The sequence below is a fragment of the Castor canadensis genome, chromosome 15 (genome assembly GCF_047511655.1).
Source record: "Castor canadensis chromosome 15, mCasCan1.hap1v2, whole genome shotgun sequence".
In the NCBI taxonomy this organism is placed as follows: domain Eukaryota; kingdom Metazoa; phylum Chordata; class Mammalia; order Rodentia; family Castoridae; genus Castor; species Castor canadensis.
This window is the reverse complement of record NC_133400.1, coordinates 53,292,690-53,318,843: the sequence shown is the minus strand read 5'-3', so window position 1 is coordinate 53,318,843 and position 26,154 is coordinate 53,292,690. Positions and strand designations below refer to the sequence as shown.

Genomic DNA, 26,154 nt, shown 5'->3' with positions numbered 1-26,154 from the left:
ATATGAGACAACAGGTCACAGTCCCTCAATTTCTCAGTTTCAAGTAAAGTCCCAATGCTGTACAAAGCACATTCAAAATGCATTGTTGGGAGTTACAGGATGCAATTCACATGGAAGCTGGTATCTCCAAGGATTTTGGATGAGCAAGTACGTTTAAGCAGGTCTTTGGCTTAACAAGCCTCAGTAACCAAACTGGTCTGCTTCAGGTGTTTTATGGCCACTTCAAGATGACCAGGTACTTAGCACTCTACTCCAATCGAAACAAACAGGAGTATTTCCCAACATATGTGTGTACATAGATGTGTATATCTAATAGAGGCTTATACATACATATGCATGTACATGTATAATTTTTTTCTCAGGATGAATTCATTTGAGATTCGGTCCCTTCTCAATTCACCTGTGAAGCTATTGCTTGTTTCAATTGAAAAATTCACTCAGGAATCTACCTGCACAATTAGCCTAAATCTCTGAGCAGGATGGTTAATTAAGCTGCACTTTCATTATGGCCAGCACACTTGTTCAATTGCAGTTTAGATACAAACCCACATTCTCCCCTATTATTTGACATTCTGATTTTGTATCTTGAGTTGTTCTTGGCTTTGAAGGATCTTTTCCACTGTGGTTTCTGTTCCTGGCTGACCTTTTCATTGAGGTGTCCTCATACACAGCTGTCCCCTGGTGTGCTGACATACTTATGTAATCACACTTTACGGTTATAATCAGTGCACGCTGCAGTCAGTGTCTGTCCCCAACTTAAGACCCTGCTCCTCAGGTGGCAATGGCTGGCCACCCAAGGAGTGGCTCAGGGAGGCTGACTGGACTGCTGCTGAAGTGGGGAGCTGGGCACTTACTTTGTTTGGAACTGTAAACATCAGCTACCAAAACAATCCCCTCAAATCCTAAGTCTATGGTACCATTACAGAAAAATTGAACTGAAGCACAAATTATGAAACACAGTGAAAAGAAAGGTCCTGCAATGAACTGTTCATGAAAATGTCCCCATGGCACCTGTTTAGTTTGTAATTATTTTCAAAAGGGACATAAAAACACAAGAAGGATGTGGGGCTTCTTGCTTAGGTAGAACCTGTTTTGTGGAAATTATAGGAAAAAATGTATTATTTTTTCCAGCTAGCAAAGATATGCACACAATGCCAACAGTTTTCCAACCCTGCCACTCAGCAAGGCAAAGAGAAAGAAGGCCCTGGAGTTTTCCTGCCTTTGATGGGGTAGCACAGGGCCCTAAGCTTACCTGGGTCGAGTCTCAGGTGGCAATGGCTGGTCACCCAGAGAGTGGCTCGGGGAGGCCGACTGCTGCTGAAGTGGGGAGCTGGGCACTTGTTTTGGGGACCTTGGCACTTCGGTGAAGGAGGCGCCTCGCCCAGAGAAGGAGAAGGATGAGGAAGTCTCGCCTGCTGGGGGCAGGTTGTGGGCCTGCTGGGTGGCACTCAGCTCTTGACCTCGTCTTTGGTTTTCTACATTTAGCAGCACCTCCCGGTCAGCAGTGTCACTGCCGTAGAAGGCATAGCCCTTGGAGTCCACTGCACAGGTCCTGAGCCCCATGGTCTCGGACCTGGTATACAGAGAACTTGACTCTTTGCTTGACTCTTCTTGCTTCTCACTTTTCCCTCCCCATTTCTCAACAGCATCGGGGTCCTTCCTGGACTTGGTGTAGCGAGACAAATATTCAGATTCTGCCTCTGGATCTAGAGTCAGCCCGTATTTTTCTGCCAGCTGCCTTCTCCTTTCTGCTTTGTACCTTGCAATTCTTTCGGCTTTGGACTCAAGACTGTGGGTGTCCATGGAACCTGAACTACGGGATGAACTACCATGGACCCCCGAGGTGTCTGGGCAGTATTTCAATTGAGTTTGCTTTTCTAAAGAAGAATCAGAAGTTTCATCCTCTTCATTTGATCGGCCTGCAAGCAGATTACATGATGGATAATATACAGAATCCAAAAGATGCAGAGTCACAGTATTTACACACATAAGGACACTCTGCAGATCTTCATCATTTTTTAAGGCTTCATAATATTCTATTCAACAGGCATTCCATAATTAACCCTTGTTAATTATCTCTCGGCATGCTTCCAACTTTTAATTAGTCTTATTTTGTGATTATCATCACAGTAGACAGACTCATAAAAGAAGAATTAGTTTAGCAAACACTCAAGAAATTTGAAGGCACTTTTCTAAACTATCCTATTTATTTCTAGAGAGTTGGAGGTGTAGCTCAGTGGTAGAGTGATTGCCTAACACGGGCAATGCCCTGGTTCCATTCCAATACTGAAAAATAATAATGCAATAATAATAATGAGAATTTCTGTGAAATCTGCACCAATCTGCACTTATATTTGTAACATATGCTTTTGCCCAAATATGGAGTTCTTTTTTAAAAACTGCCTTTGGTCATTTAAGAAAAAGCAGGTATCTGTTTTGTGTCTCATGTTTATTAGCTACCACATTATCTTTTTCTTCCAGGGAATGCCTGCTCAAGATTATTGCTCTATGTAATGTCATTTTTATTGGTTTCCATGAAATTTTATGGGAATATTAGGCATCTGTCTTCTTTGGGAGTATTTTCAAACTCATTTGTGGTTTAATTTTGTTTCAATAGCTATGTGGGCTTATGAGATTTTGGGTTTTTTTTTTTTTTTTTGGCAGCACTGGGGTTTGAACTCAGTGCCTGCTAGGCAGGCACTCTATCGCTTGAGCCATTCTGCAAGCCCAGGAATTTTTTTTTTTTTGACATATAGATGTCAACTGTCAAATAGTCAGGTCAGCTGACCTAATTATTGGGTAGTTTCTTCTACTGTTTCTGTGTTTTGAAATCCTTTTCCACTGTATTTGAATAAAATACACCTATGTTTTCATGTTTCCAAGTATTGTCTTCCCTTCTTTTTTTTCAGTACTGGGAAAAAAAAGTACAGGGCTTTGTGCTTGCCAGGCAAGTGCCACACTGCTTGAGCCATGTTTCCAGCTCTCCAATTATTTTCTTTAAATTAATCATGCATTTAACTAAAACATATTTTTGGGTTTAGTATGAATGCAAAGAGGAGTATGTTCTTTCCTTCGCCTTCACTAGCTCATTTTCCCAATGCCATTTTATGAAATAATTCTTTCCTGGTGGAACATGTCTGTAATCTCAGCACTTAGGAGGCTGAGGCAGCAGGAGGATAGGGAGTTCAAGACCAGCCTAGACTATATGGTGAGACCCCCATCTCTAAAACAAACAAATAGACAAAACAAATCTTTCTTTTCTCACTAGGATGTGATGCTTAAGTTATATGCTACATAGCTGAGCATTTATATACAGTAGGATTTGTTTCTGTCTATAAATTTTGAAATTTTTATCTCTTCTGCAAATTCTTTTATGTTTGTTTTCTTTTTTTGGAAGCACTGGGGTTTGAACTCGGGACCTCAAACTTGCTAGGCAAGTGCTCTTACTGCTTGAGCCACTTCACCAACCTTCTTATCTATTCTGGGTTCTTCACATACATCATTTCAAAACAATCTTAGTTCTCTAATGTTCAGGCCACAAAAAATTAGAAATCATAGACCCCAGCAAAATTATAACATCATGATGTAAGATCAACAGTTCTCTCTGAAGAAGAAACTAGAAAACACTAGCTATAAAAAGCAGTGGCTTTTTATAGCGCCTCCAAGCCAGGGACTGGGGACAGGCGTATCAACCCTGATGGCCTCAGCCTCTGCCAAGGTCAAGCTGGACACCCGAAGACTGTAACAGTGACTCTGCATAACCAAGGAAAAGCTAAGTCACCACGCTTGACATATGGTTTAATACGAAATCCACATGCAATGCACCTGCATCCATGCAAACAAGTAGAATGTTTTGCTGCATACACACTTTGAGCAAGACCTGTAATTATTCATAGTCCAGCTTGCCTTTAAGTCTCCCTAGTGAGAGCGGCATTGCCCTTTGCTGTGCATATAGGCATTTAGTTTCAACCCACTAGGAGAACTCTAAGGAAGTTCCTTTATCAAAAATACAAAAAAACAGAAAACAAAACAAAAACCCAAAACATTCATTGAGCATTTCTGACAGCAGGTCCTGTGCCAAGCCCTGCGGGTTGGCGAGATGGACACATGCCTTCCTTTGAGTATCCCCATCCAGGGAAGTTACCCAACAATGTGCACAGGGGAGACATTTCTTACTGCTCTGATATTAGAGGACCACATCCATGAGGCAGAGTGGGCTGCTGACATGTTGGTGTTTTTAACAAACACATTAAATAAAAAGTAGATACACACAATTCACTGTGGTTGGAGAGTTCATGTTCCAGTCCCACTAGACTAGAAAGGCAGTGTGCGGGATGCCAGGCAGCACATGCTCACCAGTGTGGGGGCTGGCAGGGTCGGTGGCTCGCATGTATCTGGGCGTGTCTTCCTCCAGCAGGCGATGAGTCACCAGTCCTGTGCAGCTCTGCAAGAGGATGGGCTGGGTGTCATTTTCGATTCCTTCCAAACGCCTGGCAATTCTTTCTTTCCTGTGCAATACACCAAAAAAGTAACAGTGAGACATGGAAATCACTGCTGAGGGACAGCTAAATACCAGTTTGCCAGACTCCTCTTAGTCCTTAGTCACACACCATAAATACCTTACCTCTTCATTTCTAAAAATTCTTTCCTCTTTGGTTCAAAGAGTTTTCTTAATTCTGCAACTAAAATAAAACAAAAAAGAACAAGAAGGGAAGTCCCATGGTTAGGAGTCATGAATTCATTTTATTCATTCATATTTATGGAGCTCAAATTTCTGTGTTTGGCTCCCAGGCAGTGGTGACCCACAACAATGACCAACTTTCTGTGTCTTGGAGTTTTGTTTTCCAATAGGGAAAGTAGATTCCAAGTTGTCCTCCCGCCACCCTCAACACACACAACACATTGGTCACATATTAGCTAATATGTAACCTCATGTAGGCTAAGGGAGACTACGGCACCCAGGAGAGTCAAAGGTGTCATGATTTGCAAGCTCTCTCTAGTAAGATGGGTTTTTTTTTTCCTTTCTCTTTATCAGAAGCAATGCCAGTATCGACCTGTTTTAAACTTTTGTTACATTTAACAAAGTAATTTAAACTTTTTTTATTTCTTTTTTCTGGCAGTACTGGGGTTTGAACTCAGGGCCTTGCACTTGCTAGGTAAGTGCTCTACCACTTGAGCTAAACTCCAGACCTTTTTGCTTTAGTTATTTTTCAGACAGGGTCCTGCACTTTTGCCCAGAGGCCTCTAACTGTGATCTTCTCATCTACACCTCCCAAGTAGCTAGGATCACAAGTGTGAACCACCATGTCTGGCCCTTACTTTAAGCTTTTATTCTGGAAAACACAAAAGCAGAGACTAGTGCTACCCACAGGGCCATGTGCAAGCTACGATGGTGAACTCACAGCAATCCAACTTCACTCCATTATTGAATCTGTGAACATCTGTAACTACACGATTGTGGTTCCAAGAGCACCCAACAGGGCACACCTCCATAATGACAGCTTAGATCAACATGGGTCCTTGGCCTCCCCTTGTAGGCTTTCATTGAAAGGAAATGCTAACTCTGTTTCCCTGCTGTAATGGATGGTGTGATCCTTCTGGCAACACTGGAGGACCAACAAAAACAGTCTCCCATGTTGGGACATTTCCTGTGACACTGACTACAGGAATAAAGCTGAGATGTCAGACAAGTGTTTCTTTAGAAAAAGGGCCAAGGATGATTCAGAATCAAGGTCTCCTTTCTTGTCTCCTTCACTGCACCAATTCAGGAAGGGACCCGCAGAGGGAGGAGGTGGCTACATAGCCCAGGGCAACATAGCTTGGAAATCTTGAGTCATAGGAGAAATGCAAAGGAAGGGGTCTGAATACATAGAATTTAATTAATCATTATTACTGTTACTATTTATTGTTGTTACTGTTGCCAATCTGAGAACTGAACCCAGGGCCTTGCACCTGCTGTGGCAGCATTCAACCACGGAGCCACAGGCCCAACTTGATTTTAATGTTCAACTGCTCCAACTCTGTTCTTTCTTAAGTAGCCATTTTTAGCAGTGAAGCAAGACCACACAGACATACACGTGATGTTCAGAGATATAAGCCTTGTTTCTCTTTATTTTTAAGGGACAGCTGCCTTTGAAACTTGAGTTGAACTGGCTTTAGTTAACATAATTAGCTTCAAAAAATAAAAAGCCTTTCTGGCTTTAAAAATGTCTCCCAGTTGCTTCCCCAAGAACCAGAGCAGCTGGAGGCAGAGGCGAGCTGTGGCAATGGTATTTATGCCCCATCGGGAGGACAACAGTGTAGTAATGGTGCATCTGCCTTCCAGCCTTCCATGAGGCCCCTGGTTTCTAAACCACTTCCCAGTTAACAAATTAGCTCTGTGAACTTATGCTGGTAAAACTTTAATGGCTGGCAGTACATATTTTGAAAATATTTTCAAAGCTGATATATATTAAAGAGATATACTTAATTATTTAACCCCAATGAGGAGAATTAAACCATATTTTCCATAAGTCCATCCAAGAAATGATTGTTTAAAACCACTTTCATTTCATTACATTTTTGATTTTATATTTTTCTATACAAATTTCTACAGACATTTTTATGAAAGATTCTAGGCTATACATAAAAAATATTCTGGCCATTCTTCATTTCTCCTTTTCTTGAAGGAAAGAACTCATGGAGGCACCACTTCCCACCCACAGCAAAGCTCTACCTTTCCCACTGTCATTACCACCACATCACTGATCTATAAAGACTGAGATCAGATGAGCAGGGAGCAGGCAATGGTTAGAATCACTGCTCATCGCCAAAACTGAATGAATCTCAGCCTGAGAAGTGACAGTACAGAGGGACGGGGACAGGTTCAGTTATCCTCGATGGGCCTCTTCCCCTTTCACTTCTCCACATGGCAAGGAGTTTCAAGACAGCATTTGACAGACATGCAGATGTACCTCTTCAGGAACACACAGACTCAGAGGGCTGGCTCTGGAATGAGTCACACATGGTCAGGGGCAATGGTGGCTTGTGAAGTGGAAAGTAGGAGCCCAGAACTGCAGCAAGCTCAGTATCCCTGGCACTGCTATGAAATGATAAATTGCTCCGGGTTTCTGTGACTCAAAAATGTCCCCATGTTTCCAGAGCCCCCTAGGGACTGTCCTGGATTGAGAACCATTGGTCCAAATACAAAGATCTCAAATAGACAGGTGATTCTCCCAACTCCCACACCCCAAGACCAAGACAGACACCACTAGCCCATCAACACGGTCTTCTCGGACACAATGGATTCAAACCCTGTACTATTGCTTCCAGAAGCTAGTATTCATCCACCAACAGAGGAGATGCTGAAGTGACATCTCATAGTCCTCTCTGATCATTTCACTGAGGAATGAATGAAAGGAAGTCACAAGTTAAACTATTTGAAACAGACTGGTGAGCTTATTAATTATTAATGGAAATCTATAGTGAATTTCATAGGAAAATTAAAAAAATTCCCCAAGCCAACTTTACCTTTCTTTCTATGAAATACATATTTAAATGACTAAAATTTAGTAACTTTCAAATAAAATTAACAAAACAAATAGGTAACATAATTATTTTTGTCTCTCTCGTGGGAAAGCACTTTAATTAAGAATGATGTTTTATTTGAATTAATGAAATGTATCTACTTTTTCTCAATCTTTTCCAGGAAAGGATTTTGTTTGTTTTTGTTTGTTTTGTTTTCTTGGTGGGACCTGGGTTTGAACTCAGGACTTCATGCATGCAAATTAGGCACTTTATCCCTTGAGCCATACTTCCAGGCCTTATCTGGGCTCTTGTAGTCCTTATTAGGTCTAAAATAGGCTGAAATAAAATTCCAGTTGAATTTTCTATCAGATTTATAATAGAACATTGAAAACAATACTTAAAAAAAAATCATAGCCTGATGTCAGCTTTGTTTGATGGTTAATCTGGATTGTCAATTTGACTAGATTGAGATTACTAATGCATATCTCTGGTGTGTCTCTGTGGGCATTTCCAGAGAGGATTAAGGGAGCACCCACTGTCAATGTAAGTGGCACTACCCTAGTTATTTGCCACAGCAGTGAAACATTTGACTAACACACTATGAAAATCTATGCTGTAACTTCACTTGTATAGATGCTGCAGACAGTTCTATCTATCTTCTGATTGATAATTTTCATTTTCTTTCTCTCTCTCTCTCTCTCTCTCTCTCTTTTTTTTTAACAGTACTGGGGATGGAACCCAGGGGTTCATGCATGTTAAGTAAGCACTCTACCACGAGCCACACCCCCAGCTTCTAGCTGATAATCTTCAAGGTTTCTTTCCTTTCAAAACTTTTAACGATTTTTATGTAGTTTCAGACTGAGAGAAAATTTTAAAGATACCCTTCAGAGGACATTAACACTTTACTACAGTTGATGTATTTTATCCTTTTTTCTCTATTTATAGGTATTTACATAACATTTTTTCCAAATTATTCAAGAGTATATTGCAGCATGAGGTTTCTTTATCTTAAATTCTTCAGTATTTCCTAAAAATAAGCAATAAAAATGTTTCTTACAATTAGATTCAAAGGCCATAATTCATTTGACTGTGTACTGCATCATACTTAGAATTCACGAATGTTTATTGATAAACAGTCACATAATCTAGTCATAAATAAGCATAGATGGTCTAATTTCCATTGCAATAAGAAATGTTCAGTTTTCAAATACATTATGACTTTAATGCACACTAAATCTTTCCTGTACACCTGCCATTTGTTCTCATTTGAATGGTGCTTCTGTAGTAATATGAAGTTCACAAGTCTATTTCTTTAGTCAACCCTGACAGGAGCTGGTCAGTTTTCAAGTTAGGCCATTCAAGTGAATTGGACAGCAGGACTATAATAATCCATAAAGTCATTTACCAAAGATTCTTTGAAATAGGACTATATAATACCAATCTTCAGGATAATTTGGTCTGCTGGGTGCTTTACTTGGGAAACACAATATCCTCAGCCAGTTGTGAGAAGCTGGATTTCTGATAAGGACATTGTTGAGTTCGGTCTTCCAAACTTTAGTACAGTAGCATCTTCTAAAGAAACATAAGCAATAGAGCACAGCCAAGTGTGCTCTGTCACTCCCATTGCTCAACATCCTGGGGGGCACAGGCCAGACCTGTGATATTCCCAACACTGGTCTCCTTTCCCTCAGGAGCAATGTACTTCAAACATCACACTTCGATGGTGGCCACTAATGTAAAGACAAGCAGCTTATAAAATAAGAAATCACAAAACTAGAGGACTAAGGAGGGGGACCAAGCCTGAACGGAATGGTTTTTTTTTTTTTTTTGAATAATGAAAATGTTATTAAATTGACGGTAGGGATGTATGTACAATTCTGAAAATACACAAAAGTCAATGAGTTGTATACTTTAAATGGATGAATTGTTTGGTGTGTATTGTATTTTAAGAAAGCTGGTAAAGAAAATAATGACTGTGATCCATTTCTTAATTCTGAAATGGAAAATTTATTAACATAGCAGCCTTTAGTTAAGCATTTTAATCCCTTGATTTCTTGTTTGTGGGTACACAGTTAAGGGAAGTCACTAGAGAGAAAAAGGAATGAATATTTTAATGTATAGCTTCACAGGAGCATGAAACCTTCACTAAATGAAGAGAAAGAATCCTAAATAAAATAAAATTCTTGGCTATGGCTAAAATTTATTTCTTCTCTCTCTCTGGTAGTGAGGACTGAAATCAGGAACTCACGTGCTCTACTGCATGAGCCACACCTCTAGTCATTTTTGCTTCAGTTTGTCTATCAGATAGGTCCAAGTGCTTTTGCCTGGGACCACCAACCTCCTACCTCCACCTCCCAAGTAGCTAGCATCCTGGAGGGTGCCACCATGTCCAGCCTTACCTACTCATTTTTATATTTTGCTTTAGTTATATTCATAGATTTTATTTGGTTCAGATTAAATTGGGTTTCTTCCCATTATTTTCTACAATTAATATACATACATTAATAAAAAGCAAAAAATGAAATATAATAAAATTGGGTTTCTTTGCCTTTCATAAATAATCTTAAAATTAAAAGGACCATTTCATTTCACACCTGGTCCACACGCCCACCTGCATGGAAACCCTCCACAGCATCGGTCTCACCCTGAACACATGGTCATTGCCTCCATCAGGAGAAGAGCTTGACATCACAGTGGAGTGCACTTCCTTGCTGATGACAGTGATCCTGCTTAATCTCCACTTGAACCTGTGGTTTCTGTTACCTGTGGTCAACTGTGTTTTCAAAATATTAATATTTGTCTTGACTTTATTACAGTATATTGTTATACTAGTATTAGTTATTGGTGCTAACTTCTTTTTCTCATAGGTATCTCTGTATAAGAAAGAACACAGTGTGTGTAGGATTTAGTTCATCCACAGTTTCAGCATCTGTGGGGTGTCTTGGAAAGTATCCTCCATAGGTAAGGGTGAATTTTAGAGACTTCTTTCTCATATGAAATCTTACATATTTCCTTTCAATTCTGCACATTACTCTTATTTCTTGTCCTCTGGAGCAATATAGAATAAGCCTATATTTCAGATAACAGTTTTATAAGTAATTAAAAATGACAACACATCCCTGTTTGGTTTTTTTTTTCTACTACCCCAAATCCTTGGTGTCTTTCAAATCTCCATCTTCATCAGACCATGTCTGCACATTATCATCCATTCAGCCCCTCAGGATATACTCCAATTTGTCAGTGTGCCTTCTAATATGGATTTAGTTTCTAATAAAAATATTTCTTCTGATCTAATTCCTTTTGAGTTTGATACTTTTTCCTCTCAAAGTAGGGAAAAACATCTGCCTGTCCATCACCAGTTTCTTCTAAAGGAAGGGTTACACAGTTAATTTGGGATGAAGACTTCTTGAGCGTTGGTATTAAATGATTATTCCTTATGCTAGTGTTGCAGTTTGTGGAAAAAAGATCAACTAATGTTTCACCAGTTCAGAGGAAAAGTAGAGGGAGTCAGTTCCCAGCAGGGCAAATATTTTACTACATGTGTGCCTCTTACCAAGGGAAACAGTAAGTCACCGAGCCTGCATGTGTACTTACTTGGAGAAGAAGGTGTGAGAGTGTGCACCAGCTGTCTGTAGCCCAGGTGGGAGCTACAAGATACTGAATGTAGAAGCCCTAGCATTGGGAAGTACCTAATGGCATGGGAACAGCCCCTAGAGGGAGCAGGAGGGGTGGGTGGAGAAGGATGGGGTCTGGGGGAGCCCACTGCCCTTGGAGAAGGTTAAAGGCAAGAGAAAGAAGAGGGGATGCTGACTCCATACCCTCTTTCCCTCTTCACCCAGCCTCCAGGAAAAACTGGAGGACACCTATAATGAAAAGGAAAGAACGAGCAGAAAGGTGAGGATTTGAAATACAAGAAGAGAGACACATTCATTGGAGCTAATTCTTGGATGAGGCAGGGAGGGACACAGACTCAAGACTGCAAGTTGGGTGTTAGCAGGAGAATCCCTCAAGGCGACTCAGGTAAGGCAGCCTTTCCCACCCTGACACTGGTTAGCATTTAGAAAACCTCTTACCAGGTCAGGTAGAGATGAATCAATTCGGGTTGTAATACACTTGTGCATGGAAGCAATGCTAGGAATCTCTGTATAGCTATCCTTAGTTCAACTAGCAAAAATGCTATGTCTTTCTTATTATTGCTTATGTCTTCTCTTCAACAAAATTGGAGAAAAGGGCAGAACAGGTTCTGCCTGGAAGTGAGGGGTGTGGGGAGGAGAGGGAAGGGGTGGTAGGGGGCAGAGATGTCCCAAACAATGTATGCACATATGAATAAATGAATAAATAAACCAAAATAAAAACAAACATATAAACGAAAAAAACAAAAACCTTCCTCTATGCCAGAGACTCACTCTCAATCTCTCTTTTCTTAGAGCATATTCTTTAGAAAATTTATAATTGTAAATTCTTTCTCAGCCTGAGGCATATATGTAAGTCTTTTTTTTTTTTTAATTAGTTTTAAAACAAGTTTTTGGAAATTTTTTTAATATTATTCAAATTTTTATTTCTTTTTCTTTTTTTAATTATTATTGTTGTACTGGGGGTACATTGTGACATTTACAAAAGTTCTTACAATATATTATAGTTGAATTCAAAAAAAAGAAAAAAAGAAAAAGAAAACCTCTTACCTTTAGGAAGTGCAACTAAAAACTTGGCATCAAGTCCCCTTTTGTGGTTAGCAAGCTGTTCTTTGTCATCAGGTGTGAGCTCCTTCTGAAAGCTGAACATCATTTCCATTAATAAAGTGCCAGAGGTCAGTTTAAAACAAGAGGCAGAATGTTAGGTGAAAAAAACAGAAGCTGAAAGTCATGTTACTGGTCACACATAGTTAAGTATGTGCATATAGATCACAAGCAAAACAGTTTTATTTGGTGCTGTATTCTGGCAATGTTTTTCTGTTATTTACATTTATGTGAATATTACGATTTTTGTGTGTGTGCCGTTGTGTGGTGTGTAAGGTGGAGAAAACATTGCTGGACTGGGGAAAAGTATTCCTTTGTTCAGAGGGACAACCTCATGCCCAGGCCACAGGACTGGCAACGCCACAGCCTTGTTGGACAACAGAACCTGCTGTCCTCCGGTCATTGCTCTGGAGGGTGATGCTGCAGTCCTGTGCCTGCCACCACCTCTCAACCAAAAGTTACAAGACAGTATTTCAGGATGGAGCCATCTGTGCATTTAGAACTAAAGTACATGCTACAGACTTAATTTTTGCAATTATAATTTTAAAATGTTCTAGCATTTGTATCTTTATCCAATTGTCTTTACTGTCTCTGACATAGCACTCATTCTTTATGACTTGTTTTCCACCTCTTTACCTTCCTTCTTACTTTCTATCATCTGAGAAACCTTGCCCTCTGCTTCCATGATGGATTTTTTTAATGTGTCCCATTAACCTAATTAAATACCTAGAGAGCAACAGGGGGTGCGAGGGGGAGGTATTTAAAGGGGAGAAGGATACTCTGGTGCTAACATTAATTTTTTTTACAGTGTAAAATATCATTACAATACCTCTCTAGCACCCATGCTGTGTAAGTCTCCCCCAAACCTCTTCCCTCTGCCACAGAGGTATACATTACAAGGTGAGGGATTCAAAGCCCCATTGCCTCATATTTTCAGCTCTCTGGTGGACTGGATTTCTTGCAAGGAGACAGGCTCTACACCTCCAGCACATTTTATCCTTGCTAGCACGCCAAGTAGGCCATCATTTTAATAGGTTTTCATGAAATAGAAGCCACGATTTTGGGGCTGTCGCTGTCTACCAAAGTGTGTACTTGCATATTTCATGATTTTCTGGTTCTTGACTAAGCAATGCCTTCTTGTCTCCCTTTCTTTTTCTTCCTTTTCTTAATCACTTACACTTACTAGCTCTTACAATTCAGGCAATCTGCTAAGGGCATGTTGAGAAATAAATCTCGAGTTCTGTTAAAACCTGCTAGAGACAGGTACATGGATGCATTGGGCACCATATTCATGACTCCATCGGTCAGGTAAGAAAACGTCACTGATGACCCTGAGTCATCACCACTCTAATTTGCTTCATGTTTACAGGTGCATGAAACACACCAAGGATTTGTCCTATCTAGTGTGTTGATAGGATTAACTCTTCAGTTCTCAAATGCAGAGCCAGGCTCTGTCTGATGACGGCCACAGGAGTCAGACACAAGTTTAGTCTAGTGCTAAGGGATGCAAGCCCTTTTTAGTGAGGTAACAGTGCCACAGTACATTAGGAGCAAGAGGATGGGGGTGGGGGAATGGGAGACTCAGAGGTTGGCTCCTCCTAGCACCATGAGATACAAGTCAAGACCCATGCCTGAATGCATAAGGGGGACCTTGTGCCTCCAATTGAAAAGATCAAGTGTTTTAATTAATGACCAGGGCCTTATAACCAAGCACCTGAGGTTCAACTACCTGTGTGGACCTCACTTGCACTTTCACACTGTCCTACATCTATGGTGACATACCATCAAGTCTTAGCACATTAGCAACTCAAATCAGTACCTACGATATCCTGCAGCCAAAGAAACCAGAAGTGCAGAGTGGAGAGAGATGGTAAAGATCCAGCTGGGAGAGCTCACATGGACAGGTGGCTATATGGGTGGGAGGAAGGAAGAGAAAGAAAGGTATGGCTGGGATGAAGAAATGAGGAGAGACAGTGGGAGAGACAGAGACAGAAGAAGAAAGAGAGAGAGACAGACAAGACAGGGACAAGGCTAAACCCTTTCTAAAAAAAAAAAAAAGCTCCCTTGCTTGATGGACAGATAACAAAAGGATATCCCAAGCTTAGAGGTAAGTGTGAGAAAGAAAAGTGAATAGCCTTTTCTATACTTACAATTAATTATAAGCAACATGAACATTCTAGTCCTCATATATTCCCAGAAGCAGCACTAAGTACAAAAGAACCTTTGCTGCCTGAGCACACTGTTAAGTCAGCTTGCTTTATGTATATATATATATATATATATATATATACACACACATGTATATGTAAATATATAATGTATGTAACATATATAATGCATATATGTGTGTATGTGTGTGTGTGTGTAGTTTTTTGCAGAGCTGGGGATTGAACCCAGGGCCTGTGTGCAATAGTTAAGCCCCTGTACCACTATGAATAAACTCTGAAGAGAAAATGTAATGCCAAACATTTAAACTCATGAATTAGGAGTTTAAGAGAATAAGTGGTTGGCACAGCTCAGTAGGAAAGTGTGCCTAGCATCTTCAAGACCCTGAGGTTAAGCCCCAGCACAGCAGGGGGGAAAAGAAGGAATTTAAGAGAACCATTTTAAAAGCTGCTACAAATCTCCAAAATTTAAGATTCTTTGAACAAAGACCACTTTACCTTGTAACTTTTCTTTGATGTGGGAATCCAATGAAGCTTAAGTTTTTCTTGTTGAAATCTAAGGGAAAAGAAACAATGTAACATTGAAATACTTACACAGTTAATTAAAAAATCCAATGAGAAACACTCCTCAATCTCCCTTTGAATTTACAATTTAAGAGAAAAGGGAACCGTCAATCAGACAAGAAATAAAAACACAAAAACAAACACCTTCTAAGATTCAAATTCCACACCCATATTTTTTACATAGACAGGTTTTTTATTTTTTATTTGTTTGCTTCTCTCCTGAAAAGTAGCCAGCATATTTCATGGGTTAAAAGAATAGTCTGACAGAGTTCAGTTCTATCATTTAAATTTGTTATGACAATACAAATAATTCAAAATAAGTAAATACCAAATTAACACAGCTATCTATTCAGAAAAAAAAAAAGGAGAGAATAATTAAGCAATTTTGGTCAAGGTAACCAGAAATATGAAAGTTATGGGGGAAGGAGGGTCAGCACCCCAGGACAATCAGGGATGCTGAAGGGCAAGAGGTACCTCAGTTACATCTTCATTGCTTTCACTAAAATCTAAACAGTAACAACACACGAAAACAACCACTAATTTATTTTGGAAGATGAGATATCTGGTGTGCAAAGACAGCTGGTAATAATTCAGTTCAGGAAACCACACACCCCAAGCGAACGGGTTAATCAAAACCAGGCCTAGACAAAATTGATAACCAGTCTAATGGCAAGTAATCTGGTTTACAGCTTTTGACATAGTGACCATCTGTCCACCCAGAAGACCACAAGCAGACTACTTATAGAAACCCTTCCCCTAAGGAAGTACCTTTTATTGTTCAATATTTAGATGCACAAGCTCCAGGAAAAAGAAGTGCAAAACATACCGGATGCTGACACTATGAATCAAAATAACATCCTTAATCCTGGAATGTGGAAATTCTGGCCAACTAGGGAAAGGTATAATGCTAATTAAACACCTAGGATTTTCTTGCAAGTATACTAGCATCTTGTTAACTACTTAAATAAAGAGAATTCACTTCAAAAAATTTTCAAACATTTGAAGAAGAAAATTCCTGAATCCAAGGCCGAATGGTTCGTCATTTCTTAATAGTGCACTTGTGCTGTAAGATATTTTGGGTATATAATGGCTGAGCTTCAAATCTGGAAAGATTCTAAATAAGCCCAGCATTTCATTTTTGTTCTGACACTGCCCCGAGTATGACACCACTTCAGCAAACTGAAAGCATGTATCTTGTTCTGTACAGGAAAAGAAGCCACTGAAAAGACAATATTTTGTTCCAACCTATCTCACATAAAGAGTTAATAAAAAAGAGCTCCACTCACCACTGTCTACTGGAAAATAATTTAATCTATACAGCATTTGCTTTAGAAAAAAATATTTTAGTTAAAGTGCAGCAGATCCATAATCGGATCCAAAATCTGGGCATTCCAATTTAATTTGTAATTTTTCCCATAAAGTCTTTAGTGGTTTAGGAACATCTTTAACTTGCCAATAGAAAGAAAATGTACATTTTTAGCAATTACAAGGTAAGCTCATTGTAGGAAGTCAATTAGATATTTTAGCATCCTTTGAGAAAACTGCAGAACTAACCTGACAGAGGAGATTGCAAGGCAAAACTGTTACAAAATAAATACATAAGTGCATTTAATATTTCTCTTGCCTTACCTTGTTTCTCAGGGAATTTGAAAGCTCCCAAATAGCTGGAAACCCCTGGGCTTCTGAGCATGGTTGCACACAGAAGCTTGGGTAGCAGCTTCTCCAGCTAATTCTCAACCAGCAATGGCCTTGGGCTGGTCAAAGCAAAATTGGGTTGAGATTTTTCGGAGTTCAGGACTAGAGAGACCAGACACTGGTGTCCTTGAGTATATGTCCTTGAGCAAAAGGCTGCAGGCTGGAACAAATGAACCCCTTAATCAGATTAGACCTAGAGATGCTACAACAGACTGGGTTCCAGGGATAGGACATTTTTGACAGTGTCACCACAAAGCCAGGGCCAAATCGCAGAACACGCTTTGCTAAGTAGACAAGGCTGCAATCCAACCATGGAGGGTGCGTGTGTGTGTCAAAAATAACTCCTCCTCCCCCTAAAATCAAACAAATAAAGCAAAAAGAGGAAAACCTGCAAAGGGTCTTGGTGTTTTAGGAAGCAGGGAAGCCGACTAACTATTCCCAGGCTGTTCCATATTTGACTTTGGCTAAGTTAAATGAATTATTTTACCTAACAGGGAGCCAAAAATTCATACTTAAGATTTATGAACAACATATGAGTGAAACTGTGGGAAAAGAAAGGGCAGATATTACTAGAGGTTTAAAAATTTTAATTTAAGGCAGAAGCTGTTAAGCCTTGCCAGTAAGACTGACCCTTGTTTATCTTTAAATAATATGGAGCTGGTGGGCTCAAGCTGTGACAAGGCAATAGGAATAATTTACAATAATTAGAGACTGACAACTTCTCAGCTAAGGGGGACATTAAAGAGAACCAAGGGAAATAGGCTCAAATATATGATAAGGAAAATAGGGCCAGAGAGGTAACTTGCTCATGGGGAGACAACTGGTTAGCGATGGAACCACAGGATTTGGGGAGGTTGACTTTCACTCTACTTCTGCCCTGAGACAGGGACCCTGAGTTTGTCTGTATGTTTAGTCCTGAACTCATACCTGTCACACAGTAGGTCTGTGTAAATGTTTACAGAATGACCTTATGAAATCAGAGGCCAATCTTTTCTGAATGCTAGAGATTTCTGAAATCATTGTGTGGGTTTCATACCCTGCACTCAAACCAGATCAACTTAGAACAAGTTCTAAAATACAAATACACTTAAGTTGAGAAGGAAGAAAAATATACCAAAGTGTAAACCTAAGGTAGATCAACACTGGTTACTGCAAGCTCAGTAGTATTTTTTTCTGTACTTCTGACTACCTCACAAAACTGGGAAGAAACATGGTGAGTATTCTACAGCAGAGTTAAAGATCTCAAACCAACAGAACAAGTACTGTGGAGAGTTGCTGAATGAAGGTCATAGATAACCAGGGACAAAATAAGATAGCAAGTACTGGAAAGAGTAGGGAACACAGAGGAATTTGTAGAAGCAGTGATTCTGGAGATAAATAGATAAGCTGAAGTAATATCTATGTAGATAGACAATTCTCTACAAGGACTGAGTTTATAAAACACAGCATCATTTGCTCATCGCTGTTTATGTTCCTCTTCCATAGAACACTCAGACATAACTAACCCTAAAGACTCTAAATATTTCTTCTTAATTGTTATTAAGGACTAAGTTTATTCTAAATTTTCAAAATAAAATTCCACTATCCAATGTAAACACATTGGGGCATTCTCTTTTTTTTTTCCATTTTTTTTTATTAGAATATGTTCGTTATACAGGGATATTCATTGGGACAATTCCAAATGGGCTTATACTGTCCAGTGATTAGATCACCCCCACTGTCTCTACCCCTTCACCCCCTCCCTGCCCCACCTAAAACTACTGCAAGAAGTTTCTTTGTTTTATTTTGTGCAAGTATATGAAGTCCATCAACCATATTCCCTCACCTCAATCTCCTTCCTTCACCCTCCCCCCAGGTAGTCTCCTGAAGTTGGTATTAGAATACCCTACTAGAATTAACTGCCTTACCTATAAGTGCAATACGAATCAAACTGATTTAAATATCACTTCATTGTTGAAAGAAAAAGGCACAAAATTCTTTATGAAACTATGGATAAAAAACTGAGCCTAACCATTTAAATATCCTATCCACAGGAAACCAAGTTACGCTAGGAAGAAACTTGCATTTTACATCAATAGAAAGTATCTAAAGAAAAGGAAAAAAAAGTATCATGAAATGTTTCCATTTACTCTGTGATAATATTATTATTGTTACAGTGATAATTACTGTTTTAGGTTAGCCCACACAAAGGAGCTACAAAATAGACAAGCATTTCCTTCTACTATTCTGTAGGTTAATATAGTTTATTTATTTGTAGAGAATATTCTAAGATGTGGTTGTGACTTTCCTAAATTTCAAGGATACATGGTAACCAAAGAGTGATGGTGGTACCTCCCCCACACATCACTCAACCGCACTGAGTTCACTTAAGAAAACTATTCTTTCCATTTTCAAAGCACTGTAGTCTTCAATATTCAGAAGCAGTGGCTTATGGAAGCAATATATTTTACTGGTTACTTTTAAAGTTTTAATCTTTAAATTAAAAAGACATAAAAGCAGCCAGGCACCATGGCTCCTGCCTGAGATGAGCTGGCATGATTGGGGCTAGAGGGCTTCATTTTGCAAACTGTTAGATGGGACTGTGCAGTATGGTTCCCAGCTGCAGCTCGGCTCACAGGGGACCATCCAAGGAGACAGTCCTCGGGCAGGTGTTGTGCTGAAGACACTCAAACACCCCTGCAACACAAGTGACAGCTGTCTTGAAGGTCATTCTCACAAAGGAGAAAAACTGAAGCCAAGTCAATGAGATGGGACACTGTTGAGTACCACAACTGGTAAGTGGTCACTTCCTACCACCCAGGTGAGATGAGGGAAAGAATGGGACCAGGGACCTTTTCTCCCTCATCATCATGCCAAGTGCTCAGGCATGGGACTCATTTTGTCCTCTCAAAGCTAGGAGACCCTGTTAGCCCCACATTTGCAGGTGAGAAAACTGAGACAAGATATAATCTAGGATAAGTAGCCAAGCAGAAACAGACTACTAAAAATGTATGTTACTTTTTTTTTGATGATACTGGGGGTTGAACTCTACCACTTGAGCCATGTCTCCAGCCCTTTTTTTGCATTGGTTGTTTTTGAGAGAGATTCTTGCTTTATGTCTGAGCTGGCCTGGACCTTGATCCTCCCATCTGTGCTTCCCTACACAACAGAACCATGGCCAGCCACTGGTTGAGATGGGATCTCGTGAATTTTTTTTTGGTACTGGTTGGCTTCGAACCTCAATCCTCCTAATCTTTTGTGCTTCCCAAGTCTAAAACTATATTTCTAAAAGCATACTCTGGCTAGGCAAAATAAAACCAGAGAGGGAAGTAGGAAGTGAGAATGGCTGTGGAGTCTTTCTGAACCCTGGAGCACATCGTTGAATCTAGGGTGGAGATCTAGGGTGGAGTTCCATGATGAGAAGACTCCTGACAACACCTGTGCGATGCTATTTTGCATTCCCTCAGTGTGATCCCTGAATAAAAACAAAGCCACCCCAGTCTGCTGGAAAATGAGCTGAACTTTAAATGGGAAACACACACAAGAGTGTGAAACTGTGACTAACAGTTGTTTGAGTACACGGAAATGAGTTTAATGAAATCTCCTATAAGCTATGAAAGACAGCTGGACTGAAATTCCAAGGTTAAAGATATATATTTTATAGCCTATTAAAGGAGTATTCTGTTCACCAGAAACAGCCATAAATGGTACTCTCATTTTCCTGGGTGAATTTTATTTACATGCCTAGACTCTTAATCTGGGGCAGGGCTGCCTAACATGAGGTAATTCCATAGAGGGACGCTCACTTGGTCCTTTTCATTTCTCTCTTTTCATACACTGGCCACTCATGCCTTTCAGATTCCTTATTTTACCCAATTCTTTTCCTGTTCCCACTGAGAAATGCTTTGCAAATTTTGGTTAGTGGTAATAATTTGGACAAGCCTGCAAATAAAATTTTGCATTACATCACTATGTAAGGTAATTTGAAACAGGCCACGTATGTAGGGATGAAAGGGCAGAAGTACTTTCAACAGGAAGATATATTACAACTCACGGCTATTTCTTTATCAGATGTGTTGAAAGAAAACCATGCCAACCTTTCTGTAATTAAGACTTCTTTTCTGAAGCCAAAGCTTACTGTAATCCTCTAAACGACTTATGAATGTCTTTGAAATAAATGTTCAAATAAGTAACATTACATTTGAAGTGAACAGTATCTCCAATCATTTTGACTTGGGGTGGATTTTGAACCTGTAACTAATTATTCTTCTGGAAGAAAAATACAGATATCTGAGAGAATGCTCAAGAGACACTCAGAGTGAGAATAAAAGACAAATATTTGTTCTATGTTTAAAATGTACCGTGAGAGCTGGGGGTGTAACTTAGTGGTACAGTGCTTGCTTACAAACACAGGGCCGGAGGTTTGATCTCCTCCAGCACTGCAAAAATGAATAAAGAGATAGATAGATAAAACATACACCCAATATATATGTATTGTATGCAATAGAATATTATTTAGCCTTAAAAAAGGAAAGGTATTCTGACACGTGTTACAACATGAATGAAGTTAAGGATATTAGGCTAAGTGAAATAAACCAGTCAAATAGCATAGGATCCCACTTAGGTAAGGTATCTAGAATCTTAGGCAAGGTATCTTAGGTAAGGTATCTTAGGTAAGGTATCTGTAAATTTAATTCATAGATTTACAAAGTAGAGCAGTGCTGCCAGGGCCTGGGAAGAGTATGGAATGAGGAGCTGATGTTTAATGGGGATGGAGTTTCAGTTTGGGATAATGAAAACATTCTGGAGATGGATGGTGGTGATGGCTGCACAACACTGAGAATGGACTTAATACCACTAAACTGTGCACTTAAAAATCATGAAGTCAGGAGCGGTGCTCACACTTGTGATCTTAGCTGTTCAGAAGGCAGAGATGGGGAGGGTCACATTTTAAGATCAGCCCAGTCAAAAAGTTCTCGAGACTCCATCTCAACCAATAGTTGGGGATGGTGGTGCGTACCTGGTGGTGCATACCTGTCATCCCATCTACACAGAGAAGCCTAACTAGGAAGACTGTGGTTGGTCCAGACCAGCCCAGGCACAAACACGAGATCCTATCTGAAAAATAAGTAAAACAAAAAGGGCTGGAGATGTTGCTCAGGTGGTGGTGATATTAGATTACTGATCCCAAGTTCATGTCCTGGCATAGTCAATGACTGAAGACGCAGGACCAGGAGTTAAGAGTAAAGCAAGCACAAAGTTTATTGAAAAGATAGCAAAGTACCCTGATGGGTGGGACTTAGTGAAAGGACCAAGCCAAAGAAAGGCTGAAGTCTAGGAGATGACATAGGGCACTAACTGGCTTAGATCCGACTATTCTACCTTGAAACCACATTTGTGATTGGTTGGCACCAAGTCAGTTTCTCGCTGAACTCAGCCACCTGTCCATCTGTCTCCTTAACGAACTGCACATTCCTAGAAGGCCTGGTCAGTTTGTCCTGGCCTTGAAAGTCTGCTCAACTCATCCTGGCCTGGGGGCTCACTACCCACATTTCACAGCTGCCTTTTGTTATTTTGGGAAGAGATTTGTTATTTCTCTGAGAAGCCTGTTGTTTCCCATACCCTTCAGATGTCTGCTTTTAAAGTGCCTCTCTCATCCAAAATGGAGATATGTCTGTCATTGCTCCCCTTACAAGAGGACAGCTGCCCAGCAAGCACAAGACCCTGAGTTCAAACTTCATTATCACAAAAAAAGGTTAGATAGTAAATTTTATGTATGTTTTTCCATAATAAGAAAAGTACATACTCAGGAGGCAGAAATCAGGAGGATCGCAGTTTGAAGCCAGCCTGGGCAAGTAGTTTGTAAGACCCTGTCTCAATAATACCTAACAAAAAAGGTTTGGTGGTGTGGCTTAACTGGTAGAGAACCTGCCTAGCAAGCATGAAGCCCTGAGTTCAAATCCCAGTACTGCTCCCCCAAAAAAGAAGAAAAATCACGAAATCACAAACTGACACAGAGTACAGGCACATCCTGAACATCCGGGGAACAGCACCAAGGACCTGTGTGACCTGTGCAAAGCAGTGACTCACAAAAGGTTCTTAAGCAAAGATTTGATGGATGAAACCCAGATGTTTACCTCATGAAACCTGCAGCTGTCTCCTGGAACACGTAAGGTGCAAAACTCTGGGTCCTCAGAGCTATAGGGGCCCGGGGCTCTCTTCCCAGTGACACAGACACCTTGTGCAGAGGGAAAGACAGCCACACCATCACAATTACCCCAGGAGGCTGAAGCATGCTTTTGCCAACTCTGTCATTAAATATTCACTGTTTGATGGTTTTCACATGAAAGGAATGCAAGGAAACACTGAGTCATCAGATAGGAGAGGCTTTTTTTTTTTTTTAATGAGTCTGCAAGTCCAGATGGCAGACAAGTAAATATATAAAATGATATCTGATAGGTCATAGCTCCTCTGGGGCTATACTTGAAGGATTTAAAAGAGAGAGCTTTGTATAATTTCTTGGCTTCAACTGCAGAAGGGCATCTTAAAAGACAAAACAAACAAACAAACAAAAAATGAAAACTGCAACAATAATGAGAATGAAATGCCAAGAAATGCTCAGCAGCCTGCCTCCCTAAGGTTGCCAGTTTCCACAGCTGACATTAGCTGTACCCAAGGTCCTCAGGACATGTTTCCAGAATGTTTACTGACTGATGAGGGTAGGGAAGTACCAGTGAGAAGTCACACAGTCATAGTGAGTCTGTTTATGTGTCTCACCAGGAAAGTAGGTCCTGTGTTCACAGAGAGCGTGACATGGGAAGATTAATGACAGAAAACAAAAAACAAAAAAATCAAAGAGATTCTTTACTGTGTTGAAATAAATGACTAAAAATGTGTTTACACTAGTAAGTCTAATACCTGATATAAGGCAAATAATATTAAACTTGTACATTGTGACCCTCAAAGTCACAATGGGTGTTTATTAAACACAAAGGTCCCTTGACACAAGAGGACTTGTGATAGGATACAAAATTGAAATTGATGGAACACAAAGCAGTAATGATGTGAAATCCTGAGAGGCGGCAGAACAGGATAGTTGAATGGGATTAGCGTGACCAGGGAAGACTTCTTGGAGGAGGTGACTGGCCAGCTTCGTTGTGAAGAGAGCAGCGGTGGTAGGTGAGTGGAGAGGAGCTGGACATGCCCAGAAGAATTGAAACAAGCATGAAAGCTGAAATGGGAATGGTGCCTTAAGGAGGTGTGAGCTTAAACGGATCCATCTCTCTGGGGTCCCAACAGGGCCATTGGGAGGTGGGAAGGAGGGAGGCAATGGAGAGTCTGGGAAGACACATCAGCACATCCCTGAAGGTCAAGGAGGAAAAACAAATGCCGTTCTCATCACGCCCTGACACCAAGCGGATGCCAAGTCATGCTGCAGGGTGGGTAGGCAGGGAAACAGTACCTGCTCAGCAATGCTGATGTTCTAACCCAGCCATCTCCTCATCTGTGGCCGGGATGCCTCTTATCATTTCAATATCTGAACTGGGCGGCTAGATGGTGAAATGGAAAAGCATATACAAGCAATATACACACATTGTCTTTCTATCTACCTACCTATCTACTATCCATCCATCTATCTATCTATCTATCTATCTATCTATCTATCTATCTATATGCACGTGCACGCATGCACACACACACACACACACACACACACACAGAGACTCCATTGTGATTCCCTCTACTGGTCACAACCTGGCCCATAACCACATGTGACCTGATAGAAGTCATGTCACTGGCCATCTGAAACTAGTGCTGACTGGAGGCTGATATTTTCTATTATCTGCATAACCTTTCCAGTTCAATACATCTAACAAACATTAAAGATTTTACTCCTGCACACATTTGCTCTTTCCTCCATTATTCATTATTCATCAAAAGAGTAGGGAGGTCTGTGATAGTTGTGTCTGTACTGAACACGAGCACACTTTTTTCCTTGTCATTGTTCTCTAAACTACACGCTATAAAAACTACTTACATACAAATGATTTAAAGTAGATATAGGATGCACATAAGTTATAAGCAAACACTAAGCCATTTCACATAAGCTGTAAATTTTGGTATCTGCACTGGGTCCTGGAACTAATCTCCCATGGATACCAGGAATGACTGTAGTCACTCCACCTCCAGAGCCCATCTGTTTTTCTTGCACAGAATTAACTGAGCAACTACCAGAGGTCAGTCAGACCTGAGGGTGATCAGGATGTAAAGCCAGCTCCTTCCTCAGTGAGTTCCCAGTGTAGACAAGGACATTGCCTACGAAGTGAAGGACACATTTTTGTACTTAAGTGCCAAGGCCCTTTGCCACCTTTTAATTTAGTGGTGCTTTTGAAGCCTTATTTCCTCTTGTGCTGTAATCAAGTACCTGTATTTGTCCCTCATACTTGAGAAATTCTCCCTAGGTATCACTAGAGACAGGTTGCTAGATTTTAGAACCACAAAGAGCCCGAGTGAAATGAACACTGCCGTAGGGTTGTGGTGAGGTCTTGCTTCCTAGAGAGAAACTGGGTGTTTTCTTGTACTTGAGATGACCGTTTCAGCTGTGACAGTGCAGGTAAAACAAGTGTGGAAGCCGTTGTGTCCTACACAAACACAAAGGGTCACATTCTTTTTACACTGAGACTCATTTGGAGTGAAATATTTGTCACTGACCTATTGTAGGTGCTCATCTATTATAGTAATTAAGGAATAATTAAACATAACTGTATAACCCATTTGAGTTACTGATAAAGTGGTTTTTCCTCCTTTTAAAAAGGCAAAATATGGAGCTTGGGGTATGGCTCACTGGTAGAGAGCTTGCTTAATATGAAGGAGTCCCTGGGTTCCATCCGCAGCACCAAACACAAGACACAACCAAAAAAGGCAAAATATATCTAACTATACCAAAAAAAAGTGGTTATCCCTCAAAATCAAATCATCTCTCATTCATCATTACAGTTATATACAGAGAATGTTTGCCCTGCATGCTCAAAGTCCTGGGTTTGATCTCAGCATTACAAAAAAAAAAAAAAAAAAAAAAAAAAAAGAAAAGAAAAGGAAACCCATTAACATTTCTGACAAAGTCCTTATTCCCTATGTGAAGTTCTGGTATGAGACTTGACAGTATAAGCCACATAGCAGAAGGAGCCCCAGGAAAATGAAACACCACTCTGTCCTTTGAAAAGTCACCTCCCCCTGAAGACCTGTTTAAGGAGAGGGCATATTCGGCCATCTCGGAGATCTAGAATTAATTGAACAGTACTAGGTTACGTCTCCAGGGTTCAGGCTCTCCAGGTCCACACAAAACACAAGCCCACTGCAGCAGGCACCGCCAGCCTCCAGCCTGTTCCCAGAGGACAGCCTCCAGGGCCTGCCTAATAAGGCCATCTGCAAGTTGACTGGCTGGCTTATAGGTCACCCACTGTTTACCGTGCAAACTGGGCTGGCAAGCAAAGCCAGAGCCTACCTTT

The 26,154-nt window shown here is 40.3% G+C and overlaps 1 protein-coding gene across 31 annotated transcripts in view; it reads right to left on the bottom strand.

The window, feature by feature from the left end:
• Svil (supervillin) overlaps nucleotides 1-26,154 on the bottom strand; it is a 221,212-nt gene that overhangs the window by 82,193 nt on the left and 112,865 nt on the right. For 11 of the 31 annotated variants that reach the window (XM_074056174.1, XM_074056170.1, XM_074056176.1 and 8 more), the window contains 5 exons: nucleotides 14,906-14,963; nucleotides 12,189-12,280; nucleotides 4,625-4,682; nucleotides 4,357-4,508; nucleotides 1,253-1,919 (listed from right to left, as the gene is read on the bottom strand). In XM_074056174.1, the coding sequence (XP_073912275.1) occupies nucleotides 1,253-1,919; nucleotides 4,357-4,508; nucleotides 4,625-4,632 (827 nt within the window). In that variant the 5' untranslated portion in view covers nucleotides 4,633-4,682; nucleotides 12,189-12,280; nucleotides 14,906-14,963. Of the gene's footprint in view, nucleotides 1-1,252; nucleotides 1,920-4,356; nucleotides 4,509-4,624; nucleotides 4,683-12,188; nucleotides 12,281-14,061; nucleotides 14,151-14,905; nucleotides 14,964-16,600; nucleotides 16,964-26,154 lie in introns of those variants that run through there. The other 20 variants (XM_074056172.1, XM_074056178.1, XM_074056181.1 and 17 more) reach the window with 14 other exon arrangements.